General features: G+C 49.2%; 2 protein-coding genes and 1 long non-coding RNA gene across 12 annotated transcripts in view; 1 reads left to right on the top strand and 2 right to left on the bottom strand.

Moving 5' to 3' along the window:
- Phyhd1 (phytanoyl-CoA dioxygenase domain containing 1) overlaps positions 1–7,548 on the bottom strand; it is a 21,246-nt gene extending 13,698 nt beyond the window's left edge. For 2 of the 7 annotated variants that reach the window (XM_050154983.1, XM_050154986.1), the window contains exons 1-2: positions 7,381–7,548; positions 4,639–4,797 (exon numbers count right to left, since the gene is read on the bottom strand). In XM_050154983.1, coding sequence (XP_050010940.1) covers positions 4,639–4,797; positions 7,381–7,413 — 192 coding nt within the window. In that variant the 5' untranslated portion in view covers positions 7,414–7,548. The remainder of the gene's footprint in view (positions 1–4,638; positions 4,798–7,380) is intronic. The other 5 variants (XM_050154985.1, XM_050154984.1, XM_050154981.1 and 2 more) reach the window with 3 other exon arrangements.
- A 1,603-nt stretch (positions 7,549–9,151) lies between these two features.
- LOC126509241 (uncharacterized) lies at positions 9,152–11,024 on the top strand. Of its 2 annotated transcripts, none has more exons than XR_007594121.1 (4): positions 9,152–9,292; positions 9,426–9,708; positions 10,125–10,431; positions 10,896–11,024. It is a non-coding gene; the product is annotated as an uncharacterized lncRNA (long non-coding RNA). The 2 variants fall into 2 exon arrangements; XR_007594122.1 differs by having other exon boundaries at positions 10,112–10,431.
- Positions 10,588–24,196, bottom strand: part of Lrrc8a (leucine rich repeat containing 8 VRAC subunit A) — a 44,099-nt gene continuing 30,490 nt past the window's right edge. For all 3 annotated transcript variants that reach the window (XM_050154969.1, XM_050154966.1, XM_050154968.1), the window contains 2 exons: positions 17,808–19,960; positions 10,588–12,460 (listed from right to left, as the gene is read on the bottom strand). In XM_050154969.1, coding sequence (XP_050010926.1) covers positions 12,185–12,460; positions 17,808–19,952 — 2,421 coding nt within the window. In that variant the 5' untranslated portion in view covers positions 19,953–19,960 and the 3' untranslated portion in view covers positions 10,588–12,184. The remainder of the gene's footprint in view (positions 12,461–17,807; positions 19,961–24,196) is intronic.

The raw sequence follows: 24,196 nt of genomic DNA, 5'->3' as shown, positions 1-24,196 counted from the left end.
GCCACCACCGCCCGGTTTACATTTCTAATCCTGTTCAAGGTATTGTACCTATACAACTCATTTAGCAATGTAATGCAAATTTCTAGTCTTTTAAAGTATCATTACCAACTAATTCAGATATAAAGAAATGAAAGTTAGGCCGGGCGATGGTGGCGCACGCCTTTAATCCCAGCACTCAGGAGGCAGAGGCAGGCAGATCTCTGTGAGTTCGAGACCAGCCTGGTCTACAGAGCTAGTTCCAGGACAGGCTCCAAAGCCACAGAGAAACCCTGTCTCGAAAAACCAAAAAAAGAAAAAAAGAAAGAAATGCAAGTTATTAGTTAATTATTGCAGTCAAACTTGTAGTCATATTAGGTATGTTTTCAAGATCAAACATATATTTTAGATAGACAGGTCATCTTCAAACACTTCAGAGATCTGCAGGATATGGCATTTAGGATGTTTTAATAACATACGGTTTGTTTTTTAATGACAATGAGACATGTCTGTTCTTGGCATTGAAAAAACTCCACATGGAGTTTACTTTCTTTGTGGCAAAGGTAAGCCACTGGGCAAGAAACTGCCTTGCTTCAACTGCTGACAGTATGCTGCCCAAATACAAAAAAAGGACACAAAAGAAAGTGACTGCCAAACTGCCAAGACAAGGTAGAATAGCCTTCAGAATGTCCTGCTTTACAGAAAATCTGTCAGATATGCTAGGCCTGTAGGCTAAAGATGGATGCTCCAACATTGCAGAGGTGACTGTCCAGACAGCCAGCTACAGAGGTGGCTGTCCAGGCAGCCAGCTGCAGAGGTCACTGTCCAGGCAGCCAGCTGTTTCTGTCATTTCTCACATTTTTTGGAAGTCGCTTGCTTGCACTTCCTGATTACTCAGGTAATATTATTTCCTTCTCTGGTTTCTGATGGAGTTGAAGACTTTATAGTTATAGTTTTCCTTCTTACCAGGTTCAGAAAAGAAGTTCACTAAAGAGGTATAAAGTATATATAAGGTTGAAAGACATTAGAAGATAGTTTTGATAATGCAAGTTAGAATAGAAAGTGAATTAGGTACAACCTTTTAGACTCACTAAGATAAGAGGTATATAGAGTATTCTTTCTCAATTTGTCAATTGCTAATGGAGCAGACATTGTTGATGTATTTATTGCCTTGTATATATTGTATATAGTTACTATATTTATTATACATAGTTTTTCTTATATTAATTATAACCTTTTACATTTTAGACAAAAAAGGGAAAGTGTGGTGATGTCTTGTTTGTATTCTAACAAAGCTTGCCTGAAGATCAGAAGATGGGGCCAGACACTAGCTGACCAGAGAGGTCTGGAGGTGTGTACAGACAGACAGGAGGTGATATGGCTGGGTAGAGAGAGGGCTATAAGGCGGGAGGAGACAGGAGCTCAAGCTCTTTTAGTCAAGAGGTGGCTGTGGCTTGCTCCTTTGTCTCTCTGTTCTTTCAGAATTTACCCCAATGTCTGCCTCCAAGTTTTATTTTTAAGACCAATTAGGATTCACGTTACAGCTACAAACTGAGATTTCCTGGTCACCTCTTATTACAAATGCTCCTTGATTGGCCATCTATATAAGCTGACAATCTTATGCATCGAAAAAGCCAGCCAGGCAGTGATGGTGCACGCTTTTAATTCCAGCACTTTGGAGGCAGAGGCAGGCGGATCTCTGTGAGTTTGAGGCCAGCCTGGTCTACAAGAGCTAGTTCCAGGACAGACTCCAAAGCAACAGAGAAACCCTGTCTCAAAAAAACAAAAAAACAAACAAACAAACAAAAAAAAAAAACCTTGGGGAAAATAAAGTAAAAAGCCATGAGCCTCATGGTAGAACTTAGATAAGAAATATGGATTAATTTAAAATGTAAGAGTTACCTAGTAACCAGCAACCGGCCTGAGCTATCAGCTCAACATTTATAATTAATTATAACAATCTGTGTGGTTATTTGCTGAGATACAGGCCAGCAAGCCCTAAGGATCCACCTGTCTCCAGCTCCCCAGCACTGGGACTAGTGTGCACCCCAACTTTTCTATGTAGGTCTTAGGGACTGGACACAAGTCCTCTCTCTTGTTTGGCAAGTAACTTAGCAACTGAGCCATCTCACTCAGCTCTCAAGAAAAAAAAAAACCTTCTAATACATCTAAGCAGCGTTTCTCTATGTGTAGTCCTGGCTGTCCTGGAACTCCCACCATAGACCAGGCGGGCCTCGAACTCAGAGATCCGCCTGCCTCTCCTGCCTGAGTGCTGGGATTAAAGGTGTGTGCCACCACCACTGGCATCAGTTCTTACCGTGTATATAGCAAAATTGTCCTCCCAAATGGGCTCGTGTTGGAGGCTTGGTTCCCAGCTGGGGCGTCAGTGGACGGGAAGGGTACTAACTGCACTAGTCCACTGGGGAGCTCATGGCTGGGTGGGCTCTAAGGAGCCTGGACCTTGATGGATGAAGTAGGTCACGGGGTGAGGCTTTGAAGGAAGGGTACACCTTGACACAGACCCTTCTTCGGTGTTCTCTGCTGCCCTGAGGTGAGCAGCTCTGCTCCATCATGGCCTCCCTGCCACAAAGCCAAGTGACCATGGATTGAATCATCTGAAACAGCAAGCTCAACAAATCCTTCCTCCTTCTGCTTGCCAGGTTTGGTCACAGCAAGAAGTCACTGTCACGCCGCACAGTTGAACAGCTTCACCTAGCTTGAATGTCACACTAGCACGGGTTCGGCCTATTTTATCTGTTTAGTATCTAATACGACCTGTGGAGCCCTGAGCTCAAAGTGACAGATGGTTGTGGCAGGCAGATCTCTGGGAGTTCAAGGCCAGCCTGGTCTACAGAGTGAGTCCCAGGGCAGGCTCCAAAGCCACAGAGAAACCCTGTCTTGGAAAAAATGCACCGTTTTGCTGAAACTGTGGGCTTCTTGGGAAAAGAAAGGTGGCTCAGTGATGACGAGCACTGGCTGCTCTTCCCAAGAACCCTGGACCAGTTCTGGATCCGTCGTAACAGCTCACTTTCTGCAATTCCACTCTCAGGGGATTCCTCTCACACTGCACGCATGGTGTACATGCATGCATGCAAGCAAAACCCATACACATGGAAAGAAAAGGATCTAGAGATCTTTTTTTTTCCTAGACCAGGTTTCTCTGTGTTCTTTGTGTAACAGCTCTACTTGTCTTGGAACTCAATCTGTAGATCAGGCTGGCCTCAAACTCATAGAGATCAGTCTGCCTCTGCCTCCCCAGTGCTGGGATTAAAGGCGTGTGCCACCACTGCCCAGCCACAGTACCCTTCTTTTTCTTCCTTTTTTGTTTGTTTGTTTTGTTGTTTTTCAAGACTGGGTTTCTCTATGTAGCCCTGACTGTCCTGGAACTCACTTTGTAGAGTAGGCTAACCTTGAACTCAGAGATCCACCTACTTCTGCCTCCTGATTGCTGGAACCAAAGGCCACCCATCCTGCTTCTAACATTAAAAAAAAAAAATCCTAAGATTAAAAAAAAGTATTTTATGTGCATTGGTGTTTTGCCCACATGTATGTCTACAGAGGATATTGGGTCCCCGAGAAGTGGAGGTACAGTTGTTGTGAGCTGCCATGTAGGAACTGGAATTGAACCCAGGTAGAACCCAGGAAGAGCAGTCAGTGCTCTCAACCACCAAGCTATCTCTCCAACCCACCCTTTCCTCTTCCATTCTTCCTACCTCTGCTCTCTACTGATTGTTGGAGTCTTCTCAGAAGATAGTTGGGAAAGGGGACAAGATTCAGCCCCCTCACTCCTTAGAGTGTGTGTGCCCTTCTATTTGGGAAAAAACAAAAACACTTGTGTTTTCTGAAGACTCCACCCTCCTCTCTTCTGGGGAAGGCAGCTTCTGGCTGCTGTAATTCTACCTATAAGCACCAGATGGCAGAAGCTCACTGGCATCAGTATCAGTGAACCCTGTTGCCTGGACCACTCAGAAATCCATACTAAGAAGGGTTAAAGGAACTGGCTGGAAGAACCACCTATCCGGTCAAAGGGTGTTGGGTCTGAGGAAGCAACTGACCTTCCTAGCGCAGGATGACTCACCCTAGAGTGGCCCATCAGAATCTCAGGGCTCACTCTGCTCACAGAAGGTTCTTTGTGACCAGGGAACTGGAGAAACCACAGCAGGTCAATGCCCAACACCACTTGCGATCAGAGAACTGGATTCAAGTCCTGGCTTTAACAGCTACAAACCATGTGGCTGGAGCAACACAGTATTGTCCCAGTATTGCCCATGGAAAAGCCCTGCTTTTCCCATTTGCCAAGTGAACAGGGATACAGCATAGCTCCTTAGCCTGGTGCCTGGCATGCAGACTGCTGACACCTGATCCCTTTTCAGAAGAAGCCTGGGGTCCTCTTATGCAGACCCCTGCCTCAGAAGGGTACTGAGCTCCCATCAAACACCAGATGCTCATCTGGGTGGTGGTGGTGGCGCATGCCTTTAACCCAGTACTCGGGAGGCAGAGGCAAGAGGATTTCTGTGAGTTTGAGGTCAGCCTGGTCTACAGAGCTAGTTCCAGGACAGGATCCAAAGCTACAGAGAAACTCTGTCTTGAAAAAAACAAACAAACAAACAAACAAACAAAAACAAAAGCCAGATTCTCATCCTCACGGACTCAGGTACTTACCTGATTCCGAAGCTGCTCATCTTCCTGGGTGGAAAACTCTGTCCGGCAGTGCAGAGGGACGTCCATCTCAGCCACAATCTCACCAATCCTGTGCTGCATGGCCACACACTCATCTTCTGTCAGGAATCCTTCCAAGAGCAGAAACCCATCCTCCTGGAACTGCAGGCAGAAACAAGACGCAGGATTCCCTCTGCCCTCTCCCATGCCTTATGACCCCTGTCTGACCTCAAACCTGAACCAAGCCCACTGTCCTGCTGCTGCTAGGTCCCCTGTCCTGGACATGGGTGTCTGGTTTTCAGTGAAGGGACAGTCAATATTGTTTGGTTTAAAGTGAGACCCCAGCCCTCTGACACCCCTACATCCAAAAAGTCTGGGATGATTGGAAGCATCATCCCAGCCCCTGCCATCCATCCTAAGTCCCCTCCCCCTGGGAGTTGCTTGGTTCGGACTCCACCTCTGGAAACACCCACCAAGCGCTGACTCCTCCCCAGGGAGGGTCAGGACCACTCCCACAAGCTATTTAGGCTGCGCCTAGAAAGGGGACACATGGTGGTCTCCTGGGTTTGTGTGGGCTCCTCTCCCCTTCTCCCCTCCATGCTGTTCCAGCCACCCGGGAGCGTGCTGCATGCATTAAAAGTGGGCATCTTTTGATTGGGTCTAATCTGGTCTGATTGGAATTATTTGTGCTCCTCTTAGGATCATTCCTAACGAATGTTGGCTGCTTGGATCTTAGCGATGAAAGGAAAGGGGATGTTGTCTCTGCTCTTGGCCTCCAATGGGTTAGGGACATATGGAAATAGAACTTTTTTTTTTGCTTATTTATGTGTAAACATGTCAGTGTGAGTACAATGTGTGTGTGTACTTGAAGGTGTGCACACTTGTGCATGCACAGGGACACCAGAAGAGGACATTGGGTGTCCTCCCCCACTACTTTCTCTATTCCTGAGGCAGGCGCTCTCCTTGAGCCTTGGCTCAAGTTTTCTTCAGGAGACTGCTAGCCTGTAAGCCCTAGCAACCCTGTCTCCACCCAGAGGCGGGCTAAGTGGGTGCTGAGAGTCCAACACTGGTCCCCATGATTGCACACGTGTTCTTAGCCACCCAGTCACCTCTCTAGCCCCCTTCTTTTGTTTGCTCATTTAATGCTTGTTTGTTTGAAGACAGGGTCTTTCTGTGCAGTCCAGCGAGGCCTCAAACTCAAGATCCTCCTGCCTCAGCCTCCTGAAAGCTGGCGTTAGAGGCGTGCACCACGTCTGACTATTCGAGTCTTAAGTAAACCTGCGTGCGTATGAGACAGGTTTAAGAGAGGCATGTGGTTATGAACAAGCCACCCTCACACGGTTTACAGTCCAGGGACAGAGACAACACATCACTCACTAATGTCAGGCAAATGCCCCACCCCACATTATGTTAAGTACAGGGGGAGAGGGGCTGGCTGTGAGAATTAAAAGTGGAGCCTAATGAGGTGAAGGGTCAAAGAGCAGCTCTGCCGGACTGCATTTAAAGGAAAGCACAGGATACTGGGAAGTAAAGAGATAGGAAAGATCACTGCGGACAGAAAATAGAATTGCAAAGCCTCTGGGCACTGGAAGAACCCAGGGTGAGCGGTGGGCTGGAGAGCAGGCTGGAAGAAGCCGGTGGAGGTGAGCACTGAACATGAGGGCTTATTCCCACCCCATGTAGCCCAGGTCTTTTTGTTTGGGGACTGTTGAGAGAGGTAAGGTGAGGATGAGCATCTGCAGGGCTGGGGTGCCGCTCAAAGTCGGCTGCTTGCCCATCATGTACATGGAAGACCCTGGCCTCCGTCCTCAGCATTGAAAAAAGAAAACAAAACTCGGGGTCAGAAAGCAAAGGTGAGCTGGCTGTGGTGACCCAGGCCTTTAATCCTAGGCGAGGAGGCAGATCTCGAGTTCAAGTCCAGCCTGGTCCACAGAATGAGTTCTAGGACAGCCAGAGCTACACAGAGAAACCCTGTCTCCAAAAACCAAAACCAAACAAACAAACAGCAAAAAACAGAGAAGTAAATAGGACCTGGCATGATGGCCTGTCCCACCTTCAATTCCAGCACTCAGGAAGTAGGGCAGATATATGGCATAGAGCTTGAGGCTAACCTGAACTAGCTAGATACAGAGCTAGTTCCAGGGCAGCCAGGGAGACAAAGAGAAACTCTGGGGAGGGCTATGTCCCTGGATTTTCTGTGAGACAGGAGAAAAGGACTGACTTTTAGTGCGTATTTAGGCACTGGGGCAACAGTGGCAGCTGTTATGAGACGTGTGTGTGTGTGTGTGTGTGTGTGTGTGTGTGTGTGTGTGTGTGAGATCTATCAGGGCTATCAGCATGGACTCGGCTACTAAGCTCCAACCACAGCTCCAGGCGGGACTTGATGGAAAACAGTAACAGTCTTGGCATATGAAGGCATGGGTGGATATTCGGAAGTGCGTGTACTCCAGCTCCTAACCCCTATATGGTAGGCTTTCACAATGGGTCTGCCCACTTCTAGCTTCTCTGCCTTCATCAACAGGCCCCCGGGGCTGGCTGGATTGGCTAATCTCAATTCTGGTTTCTCCACCCCCAATTCCTACCATATCCCATCTGGGGTGTGGGGTCAATGGTCTGTCAGCTTCAGGCTATGAACACAGAGTTAGGGTTTATGCATGGGGAACCTTCTCTCTTTGGTGAGGTATGAGGGTCACTAGAGGTCTGCACCCCCTCCCTTGTCTGACTCTCCCAGCCCCAGGCCCCTACCTTTTTGAGCTGTGAGGGACTCAGGCAGGCCATGGGGACTACTGCAGGACACCGCTGGCCCAGGGTGCTGACTCCAGGGCTGGATAGGGAAAAGTTCAGGGAGAGAGCCCATTGAGGAAGCTCAGAAGGGCTGAATTCTCATCTACCGGAAAAACAGTCCATCCCACAGTTCCGCCCTCCCGAACACACAGTCCAGTCTGTGCCTTCCACTCGAGGTCCAGTCCCGCCCCTTACCCCTCCCCCACCACTTCTGACCAGGGAAGTAGGCCTGATCTTTGCCCCAGACCAGCCTCCATTTAATCAGCGACTGGCCTTCACCTATTCCCCTCACAGGGCAGGCTCCCTTGGTCCCTCAGGTTTCTGCCTAGAATGCACTCCTGGGTGGCACAAGGAATTGCTCTTGTGTGGGGCAGGCAGAAGACTGCTCTGCTAGTCTGCTAAGCTAAGGCTGGAAAGTCCCTAGTCACAGGATCTAAATTTACCCTGAGGCAGGGTTTGTGGGACTGAGTGGCTTCGCCTTGTGAAGGCCTAAGAGATCCTAGGAAAATAACTTGGGGGGCTCCAGCTTTGATTTGAAGCCCTCTAGATGCTGGAAGAGCGGAGCAGTGCTGAGGGAAGGCAGATGAGGGGGTACCGGGCCTCAGAATGAGGGACGACTAGTCTACAGAGGGGTTGGCAGGAAAGTCAGAACCACCTGCTGGCTCTGCAGCTGGCAGGGACATTGGGCTCTGAAAAGTGGTCCACTGGCCTTCCCAGAAATGGTGCTTTGAACAGCCAAGGGACAGAAAGTCTCAGGAGCAAGGGGGGGGGGTACTGCTCAGCTGAGAGAGCTTTGGCTCCAGATCAAGTGTTTTCTGGACCATAACACTGGGAGCTACAGTTGTCTAGGCTGTACAGGCCTCAAGAAAGCCAGAGAGGGCTGTGCCCAGTGGACCCTAGGGCTGATGGGAATTCTCTCGGGTCAGGCTGGGGAAGGCCCTGGAGACAGAACTGCGAGTCACAGGGCAAGGCACACAGAACCAGTCCTTTCTGATGCAATCGCTGAGCAAAAACACCCAGTTCCAGGAACAAGGATCAGAGAGGGCCCCTACCGCTGAGCCAGCAGTGGCCTGGGGGCCTCACGAAAAGGCTGGGGGCAGGGGCTGGCCAGGCAGGCAGTGGGGGTCCAGCCCTTACTTTCTGAGGCTGGTGATAACAGAACCCAGTGAATAACAAGTACTAATCGTGGCTGATAAGGAGCCAGGCTGGCCTGGGGCTAACACCTAGGAAGTACCTCCCAACTGCTTCTCCCTCTGCTGGCAGAGTGGGGGTGAGGTGCTGATCTTGCTTTTTAAAACTATTTCTCAGTTCTCCAAGTTTTCTAAGTTGATTTTGTAAGTAGGGGTTAGGCCACCGCTGTGGTTTTAGGTAGAGTGTGGGGGCGGAGGGTGGGGGGTGGTAGAGGGGGGTAAGAAAGCTGCACTCTTTTCATTCCGCCGGCCTTGAGGGGAGGGTGGGCGGTATTTCCACATCATTTTTCCCCAGAAACTAACCAGTTCCAGACTGAATTCTCTGGGTCTGGGGCACTGGCCTGAACGTCTCTCAACCCCCATCCCTACCCCAGGGTGGAAACAGGGTGGGGCCAGGACCAGATTAGATCAGACCAGACAGGAAGGGAAGTTCCCGACCTGAAGGTAAGAAGAGGGTCTTTCTGTGAGTGGAACCCACTGTCCCCAACAGTCCACAAGGGCAGGGGTAGAGGGGGTTCTGGCTCAGGTCTGAGGGGTCAGTCTCCTGTGGAGCAAGGGAGACAGGCTCTAGTCAGTTCCAGAAGAACTGCCCAAGCAACTCAGGCCTCCTGAGATCACACTTTGGTCTCTTCCTCACCTAAAGACTCCTGGCGTCATCTCCCGACGTGCACTCGGTTCAGAAGGTAGGAGGAGACTGCTCACCGGGCAATGCTACGGCTTGAGCTTGTAACCCCTACATTCATCTATTAGAAACTTAACTCCACTTACTTTGAGTTTTGGTAAAGCGTCAAATGGCCCTCTCTGCTTGTTCCATAGGTCCGGCTGGCCACTCTACAGCCTGCACTGGCTTCATTCTCTGCAATCTGATTCATCTTCTAAACTTCTGAGATTGCAGCTGTGGCTGCGGTCATGGCTGCATCCAACAACCACAGGGAGGAAGTGTCTGGGTCCAGCCTCATGAATGGGTTAATGCCTCTCCTGGGAACAGGCTAGCCCTGAAGTTCCCAACTCCTGCGATGTTAGGAAGCAGCATGTACCCCTCACTGGGTACAGCCATCAGATCCTGGTCCTGTTCTAGTCTCTGCAACTGTGAACCCAGGTAAGCATTCCTCTACAGATCACCCAGGAGAGAGGAATATAGCTCAGTGGATTAAAAGAACACTTGCTCCGCTTGTCCAAGGCCTTGGGTTCCATTCCCAGCAACGCCTCCCCTGTCCTCCCCCAATCCATATACCATTGTTAGGTACTACAGCGACAGAGAATAGAAGTGGACTTTATATAACCATGGCTCCTTTAAACAAGCCTGTCTGTGCCAATATTACTCCAATTTTACAAATGAGGGAAAAAAATACTGGGGGTGGTGGGAAGAGAAACAAACAAAAAATTAAGGGAACTAGGGTCTCAGTAGAGTTGAGATGTGAAGGCAGTTCTACTTCTCAGAGCGTCTGTCCTTGATCCCAAAGGGGCTGGAATCCAGGCAGCCTCCCCCTGGTCACTGCCAGCCTTACTTTGCAGAACCATAGAACCATGCAGACTTGGGTATCACAACCCGAGGAATCTTCTGAAAGATGGACAGGCCCTCGGCACAGATGGGGATATGGAGGCCACACAGTGAGGAGATGGGCTTAGCTTCATGCACAGAACAACTGGGCTGGATGGAACAAGAACTTCTGGCTACTGGCTCCCATTCCAGATGACTCCCAGTCCCAAACAATCAAAGCTCATGAGGGCCCAAACAGGTGCCTGGGACAACAGAAAATGAACTGGTCACAAGACCTCCGGTCAGGAACCATGCCTGGAGCATCCAGCAACTGCCTCAAAGGTACTCTTAAGTTTCTCAGAGCAGAGGGGTGAGCAGAGAGCACCACTGTATGTAGATGCCCAATAAACAGTCCCTCAGCAGACTGGTCAACCAGGACCAAGATACCTCAGAAGTGAAGGGACAAATCGCGTCCTATGCACAGAGACCTGCAAAGGCAACTTTGTTATAGATTTATTTGATATTTGAACTGAGTCCACAAGTCAGACCCACGTGTAACGGATTGCTTCATGGTTGTCAGAGGCTAGTGTGCAGTGTTTCCAAGGGTTACATCCAATGACATGACGCAGAAAACACAAAGGGACAGAGACAGACATAACTGTTAAGACAAGAGACGCTAAAACGTGCCTTAGTGTCCATGTGATTGATCTAAGGCAAGGACCCTTCTAAAGTGGGGACCCTAGTGACTGATCTAAAGCTGAGTGGCTTACCACCACTAGGTGCTAACTGTACTGTGTGCAAACCAGGTGCCCAGTATGGAAGCTGCCCTCCCAGAGGTGACCTCTCCGCACCCAATCAGGACCAGATGGTGGCAGCCAATGTAAGCAGCAGCAGAGGCGAGTGGTGGCACTGAGCAAACCCACGACACACGATGTGGGGACAGTCTGGGGGAAGCAGCTGCTCGAGTCTCCTTAACACTGTGCATGAGTGGCATCATGGGGGTGGGGAGGAAGGGATGGAGCACCGGTACCCTGGGGATCAGCCAGCCCAAGTCTCCTCCCTTCTTGGCAGTTCCAGAGCCTTCCTTTTGGCTGACAGTCATGAAAAGGGTGTCTGCCAAGACCCATGGAGAAGAAAAATAACAAGACACACACACACACACACACACAAAACCCTAAAAGCAAACAAAAATAAAAGCCCTGCCTGCCCAGGAGAAGAGAAGAACAAACAGCTCCGCTGGACCAAGGTCAGGACAGATACGAAAACATCCTGGCCCACACCATAGGGACAGGAAGTTTCCTTCAATGTCTTGCTGCTTTGCTCAAGGGGAAATACCACCCATCCTGAGACTTCAACTCACTGGCCTTTAGTGTCTTTTTTTATTTTTAGGTTTTTTTTTTTTTTAATACCCAAACCATCATTTTCAAAGCTTAAAAAAAAATCAAAACAACAACAAAAAACCCTAAAATTGCTTCAAAAACTGATGGGGCAAGCCCCAGGCCTGACCCTTCCACCTGGAGGCCTGGTCTCCCACAAGCTTCACTGCCAGATCCTAGCCCTGTGCCAATAGGGTGACCGTCCTGCGGTTGGCTCTGCCTAAGTCTGGGTGGGCACTGTTTCTGTCAGCATCACCTGAAAGGAAAGGCAAACCCTGTAGGTCTCTTAAAAACTTCCCAGACCCAGACCTTCTTGGGAATGTATAAGTTATCTGGAGGGAGGAGATGGGAAGTGGCAAAATAAATACCCAAATCTAAGTTACTGTCCCTGGGCCTCTGGTGCCAGCTCAGCCCCAGAGGCAGAGACGGCCTCCAGGGTGAAGACCCTGATTGTCCAAATACTGTACTCGGAGACTAGTCTCAGAGTTTCCGGTCTCCAGCAAGTGCCTGCCCTGGGTGTATGAGTCCCAGAGGGAGAAAAGGGGCCAGCCCCTCACTCAGTTCCTGTCTTCTGTCCTGGCCCAGCTTATGCCTGGTCCAGGTTCTGCATGGCTGAACCTGGCTGGACCCGGCTGGCTGTCCAGCAGTCCTGGGAGAACTGAACTGCCCACTTGGCCTGAGGGCACGCTGAGGGTCCTTGCTGCTCCTCCAGGCTCTGCTCAGGCCTGCTCCTTATCAGCTCTCCATAGCCGGTCCTTCACCTCTGGCGGCAGCGTGCTGAACAAGTCCTCCTCCACCACCAGGCCACTGCGTTTGAGCAGTGGGCACTCGCCCAGCTCCACGGGTAGGCACTCCAGTCGGTTGCCCCGAAGCTCAATCTGCGTCAGGTTGGTCAGCTCACCCACTCTCGAGGGCAGAGACTGCAGTACATTGTTGCCCAGGTGCAGAGCCCGCAGCTTCCGGCACTGGAAGAGTTCTGGGGGGAGTGCCTCAATCTGCAGGAGGGAGCAAAGGGCCAGGGTGAGGTGTATGGCTGGACAGTGTCTTTGGGCTTTCCACATACAAACCTGGTCAAGAGCTACCCATACACAGGTATTACCTTTGCAGTGACTTCCTCCAGGAAGCTATCCTGACTTCCTGAGTCCTACAACATTCATAATGCTAATCCTTTCGTCCGTCATCTCCTGAACTGCGGGCTCTAAGTGTGCAGGGTAGGTCTAGCCAGGCCTATCAAGCAGGCAGTTACTGCCTACCCCACTCACCTTCACATTCCTGGGCAATGAGAATCCCAGCTAGACCACTGCTTCTCCCAGGACACGCCTTCCTTACCTGTCAGGTCCCACGGTAACAGGAGTGCAGGGGCCCAGTAGTGAGCATTTGGCACTCCTGTTTGCAGCTTACCACAATATGAGCTCACTCAGCACAGATACTGGTTTTTTTTTTTTAAAGATTACCTTCTTTTTGTTTGGTGTGTGTGTGAATTTCCCACTGTGTGAATCTCTGGGATCAAGTTCAGGTATCAGGTTTGATAGAAGATGCTGTTCTCACTGAGCTATCTTTTTAATTTGTTTTCATGTGTGTGGCTGTTTTGCCAGCATGTATGTCTGTATACCACATGAGTGCAGTGACCACAGGAGCCTGAAGAGGGCATCAGGTCACCTGGATTTGGAGTTACAGTTATTAGCCATCATGTGGATGTTGAGAATTGAACCTGCGTCCTCTGAAGAGCATCAAGTGCTCTTAACATCAGAGCCATCTTTCTATTCCAACATATCCTTATTTTTATGTGTTTGAGTCCTTGCCTGCATGTATGCATGGATGTACACCCACGTGCATGCCTAGTGCTTGTGCATCTCTAGCTCTCAGCACAGGCACTGCTTTCCCACTCAGTGTTCGAAACCACCAGCTAGTGCTCTGAGAATGTTTCTGTTATACAGACAGACAACAGAAGGCTGACGATAAGAACTTGTCCTGGAGTTCAGCAGGTAAGAGGTGATGCCACGATTTGAATCTGGTACAATAGCGATGCTGGGACTAGAGAGATGGCTCTGAGGTAAAGAACACAGGCTGTTCTTCCAGAGGTCCTGAGTTCAATTCCCAGCACCCACATGGTGGCTCACAACCATCTGTAATGAGATCTGTGCCCTCCTCTGGCTTGTAGGCTATGCAAGTAGAACACTGTATACATAAAGATTTATTTATTTATTTAGTATACAACATTCTGCCTCCATGTATACCTGCACGCCAGAGGAGGGCACCAGATCTCATTGCAAATGACTGTGAGCCACCATGTGGTTGTTGGGAATTGAACTCAGGACCTCTGGAAGAGCAGCCAGTACTCTTAAACACTGAGCCATCTCTCCAGCCCCCTAAATAAATAAGTCTTAAAAAAAAAAAATAGCAAAGCTGTTGACTATACACAGCAATGGGTGAGCAAGGGGCAAACCACAGAGCTACATTAGAGCCATCCCAGGTGTCCTGGGCATGCAGGAAGAGCCAAGGACTGCCAGCCTCTCCCCTGCCCTTCTGTGGCAATCAGCTAGAGACAAGGGTCTTTACCACACCCGACTGAAAACTGCCAGCTTCAGAAGAATGGGCAGGTGGGGAGTTAGGCTGTACTCCCAAGCAGGGACTCTCTACTCTCAGGGACTTCGCCACTGTTCCTATTTTCCTGCAAAGGAGAGGTGACACACCCTACCCTGTCAGAGGGTGCATGGCCACTTTTGTGAGAGGATACAAGCTTTGCTTTTTGCCACCCCTCACATGGGAACCACATTCTCATTTTGTCAAACACAACCCTCTGTTATGCCATAGCATCAGGGAAGCCTCTTGCTCTCTTGAGCCTCAGTTTCCCCATTCTTTTTGTTGTTTGGTTGGCTGATTTTTGGTTTTTCGAGGCAGGGTTTCTCTGTGTAGCCCAGCTGTCCTGGAACTCACTCTGTAGACCAAGCTGACTTCAAAATCACAAAGATCTATCTGCCTACCTCTACTGGTAGGTAGCGTTGGTATTGAAGGTGTGTGCCACCTTTACCTGGCCCAGTTTCCCCATTTTTTAACATAAAGCTTGAACTAGGAATACTTCTCACCTCCAGCATTCCTAACTCAGGACCGTTTCTCAGTTTTGGAGCTAAACCTCTGAGGTTTTGGTTCCTAATAAACAACTCAGTTTTCTCGGCAGGAAAATGGGCGTGGCCTCAGTCTCAGAGTCACCTTAACAAGGGGTTACAGTGACTTATTCAAGGAGACGTCTGATCTGGGTATCCAAACCTTCCTCTGCTACGGCCAGGGTCAGGGATGGGGTAAGGATCTGAAGTGCAGGGATACGAAAGTCAAGGGTAGATGGGAAGTGGGCCCTGCAGGACCCAGGGACCAGAGCCTTCCCAGAATAGCCACAGTGCCTTCCTGCCCCCATCACCACCACCACCACACACATCCTGTGACCTCCTCTAATGATACAGTCAAGGGCAGTAGAGATGGTTCTGGCAGTGAGTGGTACAGACGGGGACACTCAGAGTTAGTCGGTGCTTCCTGAGATCCCTTCTTCAACGTCCCCTCCCCAGAACCTCACCACTACCACTCTGCCATCAAACACTCTGTAGGCCTCAGAGAAAAGTGCAGGTACTTCTGGTAGCTTGGCCACAGCCACACCTAACCTTCAGAGCTGTCCCTAGTTCACTGAAGGCTTAAAGTTCTTTCCAGTCACCCTGAATCCCATCTACACTGCCTTTTCAGAGACCTCAGTGGCTCCCTGATTAGCGTAGAAATGGCCTCAGGTCGACTTGGTCTTCAGCCAAGATGGCCCTCAGAAGCTTCCAGTCTGCTCCCTCCTGCACGGCTCCTCAACACCCCTGGAAAGGCACTACTCTGAGCTCACGTAAGCCAGCCTCTACCCTGCTGCCCTGTCACAAGCCAGATTCACATCTGTCCTTTCACTGACTCCCCATGGACATGGAGCCATGTGCTCCGACCTGACCTTACTTTTCACCTCACAGGAGCACAGCAAGGACAACTCTGAAAGTCTCAGGACAATTCATTCAGGGTCCAACACAGGATGCTCTCAGGTCCTGAGACCTCCCTCACACCCCTGCCCCAACGGAGGACTCATTCTTACTGCAGTCCCTAGCAGCCTTGTCCAATCCAAGCCTTTCACCTCACGGCCTACCCTACTGTAGTCTCAAGTCCAGGAGGACCCTGCCTGTCTGCAATTGGTCCAAGCACATTTTTTTCCTATAAAAGGCCTCTCTCTGGGTACTCCCGGGGGTGAGGACAGGATGTGATTAAGCAATGTGCTAAGCAGGGTGTCAGAGGGTCTCCTTCCTCTAGTACAGGACAACATGCCTCCGCCAGCTCCGTTCCTAAGGGGTGACCTCAGCTAATAGGCACGATACTAACAGGCAAGCCTATCTGAGAATCTGGGGGTAGGGGTCGAGATAAGGCAAGGCTGAAAGCTGGCTCACACCTTCCTGTAGGAGTCTGGCCCAGCAGACACTTCAGAGTGAGGGATGGAGAGTCCACCCCAATGTCCTGGAGTGACCAGACTCCAACATTATGCCACAGGGAGCCACTTGGTACCCCCCCCCAACACATATTAAAGAAGGGATTGGCCTGTTTGGTTTTTGTTTTATTTCTGTTTTTGCCTTTTTTCCCCCTTCATGAATCTCTAATTCCTCTTTTCAATGGGTCTCACTATAGTGAAAACCAGAGGTGGACTCGTCATCCTTGACTCTCCAATATACATAAGCCATGGCTGGGGGAGGGAAATAAAGATCGTCCCAATCCCAATCCCTCTGACATGGAGGATCAGGAGGACCTGCACTAGAGGTGCCTAGGAACCTAAGCTACCAGCAGTCTGTGCCGTGCAGAGGCGAGACAGATCTACTGTCCTCCAAGTCTGCGGCTGGTAGACAGAGCTCCTGGGAACAGAAGGCTGAGGTGTCTTCACACCTGTTCAAGGTCACAACCCCATGCTAGAGCCAGCAGAACTCACTTAAAGGACCTTTGTAATGGAGGCACTGAGGTGGTGGCTGAATCAGTGCTCAGTCTCCTGATCCCTAGCCTCAGGCTCCCCGTCTTTTTTTTTTTTTTAATATTTATTTATTATGTATACAGTATTCTATCTGTGTGTATGCCTGCAGGCCAGAAGAGGGCACCAGACCTCATTACAGATGGTTGTGAGCCACCATGTGGTTGCTGGGAATTGAACTCAGGACCTTTGGAAGAGCAGGCAATGCTCTTAACCTCTGAGCCATCTCTCCAGCCCCCTAAATTTTTCCTTTTTATGTGGGTGTGAATGTGTGGGTAAGCGTGCACGTGCCAAGGAGGAATTGAGGGGAGAAACCTCCAGTCATCGGGCCTGGGATGGCGTGTGAGCCATCTTGCAGAGCCAGCAGCTCGTTTATAGTCTGCTGTTCCACAGATGAGGAAACTGAGGCTCACAGGAGTTAACTGCCCTCAGACTCCCACAGCTCCTAAGTGGCAAAGCCACCACGTGGTTGCTGGGAATTGAACTCTGGGCCTTTGGAAGAGCAGGCAATGCTCTTAACCACTGAGCCATCTCTCCAGCCCCCTAGACTCCCCGTCTTTTACAGGAAGACATCCTGAAGGCCCTGAGTACAAGGAACCTCTCACCCAACATCCAGTGGCTCCAGCTTGGTTTTCCTCTAGGAGGTCAGACCACAAGCTACAGAAGTGCCCTGCCCTTAACCCCAATCTAACTGGCCCATTACCTTTTGGTGGAGCTTTCCAGTCATACAAAGAGTTGGTACACAGGGGCCACCTACAGTTTCAATGCTAGGCCCCAGTGGTTTGTACACTTTCTTCTCTAGAAAAGCAGGTAGGGGACAAGCTGTTCCACCTAAGCCCAACTTTTCCCTCCACCACCCGAATGCAGAGAGAAGGACATGAGTAACGTTGGAGCTAGAGACATTGGCTTCGCCTCAGCCAGCAAAGCCACCCACGGAGGGAACCCAGGCTGGCCCCTAGCCACAAAATCTTGTAGGAGTCAAGCTGAGGGAGACAGATACCAGGTTAAGACCTACCTCCCACCATCCCACTCCAAGAAAATCTTAGTCTTGGGATTCCTATGTTGTACAAACCCCTGAAACACAGGCCCTACCTGACCACACCACCATCGGGGCAGAACTCTAAGCTTATATGACAAGTATAGAGTCCTAGCCTGAGATTCTGATTTAGCAGATCTGCAATGAGGCCTGGGAGTCTGGCTCCTGAACAAGCACCCGTGTTTCTAGAAACAAGTGAGGACCATAACCCCAGAAGCATCAACTGTCCTGAGACACTAGTTCTCTGAGCACCTAGCTGGTCACTCTGTGGCAGGCCACTCACCCTATTGGCCGTGACAGCCAGGTTCTGGAGGTTCTGCAGGAGGCCGATGTCAGCAGGAAGGAAGGTCAGGTTGTTGTGGCTGAGGTCCAGGTAGCGCAGCTTGCGGCAGTAGAAGAGCTGGGTAGGAATCTTCTCGATCTTGTTGCGATTCAGGTAGAGGCGCTCGAGGTTGGTGAGGTTGCCGATCTGGATGGGGATGTAGGCAATGTGGTTGTACCACAGCTTAAGGCAGGTGAGGCGGTGCAGATGCTGGAAGCTAATGATCTCCTCAATGGTCTTGAGGTTGTTGTCCTTTAGGTCAATCTCCTGCAGGTTGTGGAGGCTGAAGATGGAGTGAGGGATGCGCTCCAGGTCACAGCGGATCAGTTCCAGCTCCGTCAGATTCACCATCTTCTTGAGGCTGTTGAGGACAATGAGCTTGGTGCCCTCGTTGTTGATGGAAAGCTTCTGCAGGTGCACTCCCACATCCGTGACCACCTGTGGTAGCTTGCTCAGGTTGCTTTTGAGCCGCAGCACCTTGAGGCGCTTGAGCTCCCGAAGCCCATCAATGACAATGTAGCGGTTGTTCTCTGCACTCAGGTTGCCTGTCAAGTGCAGCTCCTCCAGTGTCTTCAGGCTGTAGATCCACAGTGGGATCTCCTTGATGTCGGTGAACTTGATGTGCAGTGCCCGGAGGTTCTCACGCAGGAAGGCCAGAGCAGGAGCCTCGATCTTGGCTGCTGTGTGGTACAGCCACAGTTCCTTAAGGCCTGTGAGCTGGGCAATGCTGGGTGGGATGGTCACATCAGGGATCAGTTCCAGCTTCAGGACCTCTAGCTCAACCAGGTCAAACACGGTGTCAGGGATTCCACTGAGCATGAACAGGTGTAGCTCCAGCTTGTCCTGGGCGTTTTTGGTGAGCCGCTGGCGCAGCTTCTCCAGCGTCCACTCGTTGTTGAGGTTAAGCTGCCGCAGCTTGTTCTCGCTCACTTCAGACAGGAAGACAGCAAAGCGCTTTGAGTAGAGCGGGTCATATTGGTCAATGAGGTGCAGCATGAAGGCGAAGTCGTTCTTGACATCTGGGATGTCGCTGTAGCTGCTCTCCTCTCGAATGGACTCAAACGAGTACTTCTTGAGGGAGCGCCGCAACATCCACCACAGTGTGTACATGCAGATGAGACCGTAGAAGATGACCAGGCTGATGTAGAAGGATGCCAAGATCTTGAAGAGTGTGGCCAGAGGGTGGGCACACCGGTAGGTGCGGTAACCGGTCAGGCTCTCAATGTCCACAGTACAGTCCACATCGAACTTGATATTGTGCACATAGTAGACAGTGTAGCAGATGATGAGGATGAACTTGATCACCTTGATGATGGTCTGCCGCATATAGAGGCGGTATACAATGTCCCCCTCCTCCACGTGGGTCCGAAACTTCTTTACCTTCTCAAACAGTGCCTTTGCCTGCTCCCCTTCCTTCTTGTCCAGCACTCCTGTCTCTGATCGATCCACGATGCCCTGCTCAATCCGTGACTTGGTCCGCTGCAGCATGGGCACAGTGGCCTCCACATCCTCACTGACTGTGGATGACTTCTTGTCCATGGAGCCATTCATCTTGCTGAATGCAGGCTTGGGGTCACTCTCCTCCACCACCGTCTCTGACAGGGCCCTTGTGGTCCACGGCGAATCAAAGCACTTTAGCAGGATAGACACAAAGTGCTCCAACTTTGAACTGGTGCGTGGAAACTTAAACCAGAAGTTGCTACAGGCCAGGAAGATGAGGGTGTGTAGGAGCACGAGGTAGGGGAAGTACTTGGCAAACCAGTGTAGGCGGTTCTCATAGCACACAGCATCCACGTAGTTGTACTGGTGGCGGTCTAAGTCGTACTTGATCCCTGTGGGGCCTGTGTCGGCAGTCGGTGCCACTGTAGAGTTGGGGTAAGTGGGCTCCGCCCAGCCTCGAAAGGAGTCGTTGCAGGAGTCTTTGGTGACCCACTTACAAGGTAGGCAGATCATTTTATCCTGGGTGACTTGCAGCGTCCCCCCAAAGACAGCAATCATCAGCATGACGATGGAGATGTAGTCAGTGAACACATCCCACCATGGCTTCAGGATCCGGTAAGCTGGCTGCGTGTCCGCAAAGTAGCGGAGCTCCGTCACCGGGATCATGGTTTAACCTGAAAGGGACCCGTAAGGAGTTAGCACAAGGCAGAGTCACGATTCTGAACCCCAGGGAGGAAGGAGGAATATAAATAGTCCTCTATTGGAGCTCAGTGGTGGTTGCACACATCTTTAATCCCAGCATTTGAGAAGCAGAGGTAGGAGGATCTCTGAGTTCAAGGCCAGCCTGGTCTACAAAGCAAGTTCTAGGACAGCCAGGGCTACACAGAGAAATCCTGTCAAAACAGAACAAACCAGGGTTGGAGAGATGGTTCAGTGGCTGAGAGCACTGGCTGTTCTTCCAGAGGACCTGAGTTCAATTTCCTGCACCCACATGGTGGCTCACAGCCATCTGTAATGAGATCTGGCGCCCTCTTCTGGTCTGAAGGTATACATGCAGACAGAACCCTGTATACATAATAAATAAATAAATCTTTAAAAAAAATGATCTGGAGGGATTTCTGCAGTGAGGACAGCAGAGGAAGCTTACCAAGAACTCATTCATTTGTGCATGTGGAGCGGGTGATGGAGGAGGCTGTTTTCTTGTTTTTCAAGACAGGGTTTCTCTGTGTTACGTCTTGGCTGTCCTGTAGACCACTCGGATCAGTACTGTGATTTAAGGCATGTGCCATGGCCACCACCTACCCAACTGTAGCCAGCATTCTTACCTACTCCAACCCACAAGAACTCAGTCTTGTAAAACAAACCTTGAAGCTTAAAAATCTGTAAATGTAGCCAGGTGTGATGGTATATATCCTTAATTCCAAAGCAGGCAGATCTCTGTGAGTGAGGCCAGCCTGGTCTACATAGTGAGTCCTAGGCCAGCAAGGGCTACACAGTGGGACTGTCTTGAAACAAAAGAACCAAGACATATCTACAAGTTTGTACACAGCAGGTGTAGACAGGATTGTGTGGACAGACAGTAGGTCTAGTGAGGGACTCTGGAGGGGGCATCAGCGTGGGAAGTTGTAACTTCCTGTGGATATTCTGTGGTGTGGGGAAGGGAGCTGTAAACAGCAGGTGAAAGGAGGTCTCCCTGAGAGCTCCATCCAGTCAGATCCAGGCAGCCTGAGACTCCAACAATGGTTTCTCTGACTCAAGTGGTTAGTCTGTCGGGAAATGCTGGACCAGAAGCTGCTTTAGGGAGACCCAGCCTGTGCCACAAACATGGCTGGAAGGGAAGTCCTTGGCAAGGAGGCTGATCTTACTCTGGTCTACAAAACTGTAATGAGCGGGACAAAGGAAGTATCTACCCCTGGAAGTTCACTAGGGGGCATCAGAAAAAATATAAAAAGCACAAGATGGGAAGAAAAGGCCCTGCTCTCTCGGCTACCGAGACCTTACTCAGTGCACACACTGACTGATAACTCCCCTGACTTCTGGTTTGGATTTGTGTGAGACATTGTCTTATGTTGGCCTCAGGCTCACCCAGTATATAGCCAATGGTGACCTTGAATTTCTACTCCCTAAGCCACCACACCCAGGGTATGAGTTGTAAAGGACCAAACCCACAACTTCCTGCATGCTATTCAAGAGCTATACCACCACCCGCATTTTAAAAAAGTAAAACTGCTTTTACAATCAGCACTCCTCCTGTTCACAAATGATAAAGAAGCTGAGAGGGAAATCAGAGAAACATCACCTTTCACCATAGCCACAAACAACATAAAATATCTCAGAGTAACACTAACCAAAGAAGTGAAAGGCCTATTTGACAAGAACTTTTAAGTCTTTGAAGAAAGAAACCAAAGAAGATACCAGAAAATGGAAAGATCTCCCATGCTCTTGGATAGGTAGGATCAACATAAGAAAAATGGCAATCCTACCAAAAGCAATCTATAGATTCTATGAATCCTCATCAAAATCCCAACACAATTCTTCATAGACCTCAAAAGAACAATAATCAACTTCATATGGAAAAACAAAAACCCCAGGATAGCCAAAACAATCCTGTACAATAAAGGAGCTTCCGGAGGCATCACCATCCCTGACATCAAGCTCTATTACAGAGCTACAGTAATGAAAACAGCTTGGTATTGGCATAAAAACAGAGACATTGACCAATGGAATCGAATTGAAGACGCAGATATTAATACACACACCTATGAACCCCTGATTTTTGACAAAGAAGCTAAAATTATACAATGGAAAAAAGAAAGTATCTTCAACAAATGGTGCTGGCATAACTAGATGTTAAATATTTATTTATTTATTATGTATACAATATTCTGTCTTGTGTGTATGTCTGCAGGCCAGAAGAGAGCACCAGACGTCATTACAGATGGTTGTGAGCCACCATGTGGTTGCTGGGAATTGAACTCAGGACCTTTGGAAGAGCAGGCAATGCTCTTAACCGCTGAGCCATCTCTCCAGCCCCATAACTAGATGTTAACATGTAGAAGAATGAAAGTAGATTCATATCTATCCCCATGCACAAAAACTCAAGTCCAAATGGATTAAAGACCTCAATATAAATCCGATTACACTGAACCTGATAGAAGAGAAAGTGGGAAGTAGCCTGCAATGAATGGGCACGGGAGACCACTTCCTAAATATAACCCCAGTAGCACAGACACTGAGAGCAATAATAAATAAACGGGACCTCCTGAAACTGAGAAGCTTCTGCAAAGCAAAGGACACAGTCAATAAGACAAAAAGGCAGCCTACCGAATGGGAAAAGATCTTCACAAACCCCACATCAAACAAAGGACTGATCTTCAAAATATATAAAGCACTCAAGAAATTAGACATTAAAATTCTAAACAACCCAATTAAAAAATGGGGTCTAGAACTAAACAGAGAATTCTCAACAGAAGAATCTCAAATGACCAAAAGATACTTAAGGAAATGTTCAACATTCACAGCCATCAGGGCAATGCAAATAAAAAGCAACTCTGAGATACCATCTTACACCTGTCAGAATGGCTAAAATCAAAAGCACCAATGAAAGCTTATGCATTCATCCATTGCTGGTTGGATGCAAACTTGTACAACCACTTTGGAAATCAGTATGGTGGTTTCTCAGAAAATTGGGAATCAACCTACCTCAGGATCCAGTAATACAATTCTTGGGCATTTACCCAAAATTGCTCAATCATACTACAAAAGCATTTGTTCAAGTATGTTCATAGCATATGTAATAGCCAAAACCTAGAAACAACCTAAATGCCCCTCAACTGAAGAATGGATAAAGAAAATGTGGCACATTTACACATTAGAGCACTACTCAGGGGTAAAAAAAAATGACATCTTGAATTTTGCACACAAATGGATAGAATTAGAAAACATTATCCTGAGTGAAGTAACCCATACCCAAAAAGATGAACATGGTATGCACTCACTCATATAAACAAAGGACATTGAGCCTATATATAGCTCATGATCCTAGAGAAGCTAATTAGGTGAAGCCAAAGAAAAACATATATAGATCCACCTGGGAATTGGAAACAGTCAAGATCGCCTGATAAAATTGGGAGCATACGGGTGGGGGGGAGAAGGGAGGATGGAAAGGAAAGAGAAGGGGAGAAGGGGAGGGTTGAGGAAAACTTGAGGGAATGGGATAGTCGAGATGGAGGAAAAACAGAGATGAGAGCAAGGAAAGAGGTATCTTGAGGAAGCCATTATAGGGTTAGCAGAAACTTGGCTCTAGAGAAAGTCCCAGGAATCCACAAGGATGACCCCAGCTAAGATCCTAAGCAATAGAGGAGAGGGTGCTCTAACTGGCCTTGCCCTGTAGTCAGACTGATGAATATCTTAAATGTCACCATTGAACCTTCCAGCAACTGATGAAAACAGAGGCAGAAACTCACATCAGAGACTGGACTGAGCTTCCAAAGTCCAGTTGAAGAGTGAGAGGAGGGAAAATATGAGCAAAGAGGTCAAGACCATGATGGGGACACCCAATGAAACAGTTTACCTGAGCTTTGGGAGCTCACCAACTCTAGCTAGACTGGGAAGGTACAAGCATAGGACCAAACTAGTCCCTCTGAGTCTGGGTTGCATGTCTGGGGCAGACTGAGAGGCCACTGGCAGTGGCACCAGGATTTATCCCTACTGCTTGTACTGGCTTTTTGGGAACCTGTTCTCTTTGGATGTATACCTAGCTCAGCCTAGATGTAGTAGGGAGGGTCTTGGACCTTCCACAAAGCAATGTGCCTTACCCTCTCTGAGGATTGGATGGGGGTGGTGTGGGAGGGTGTGTGGAGGGAATGGGAAGAGGGAAGGAGTGGGAACTTGGATTGGTATTTTTTTTT

This window comes from Alexandromys fortis, unplaced genomic scaffold (genome assembly GCF_014885135.2).
Source record: "Alexandromys fortis isolate MF-2015 unplaced genomic scaffold, M_Fortis_MF-2015_v1.1 scaffold_72, whole genome shotgun sequence".
NCBI classification, from domain to species: Eukaryota; Metazoa; Chordata; class Mammalia; order Rodentia; family Cricetidae; genus Alexandromys; species Alexandromys fortis.
This window is presented reverse-complemented; position numbering and strand designations above follow the sequence as displayed.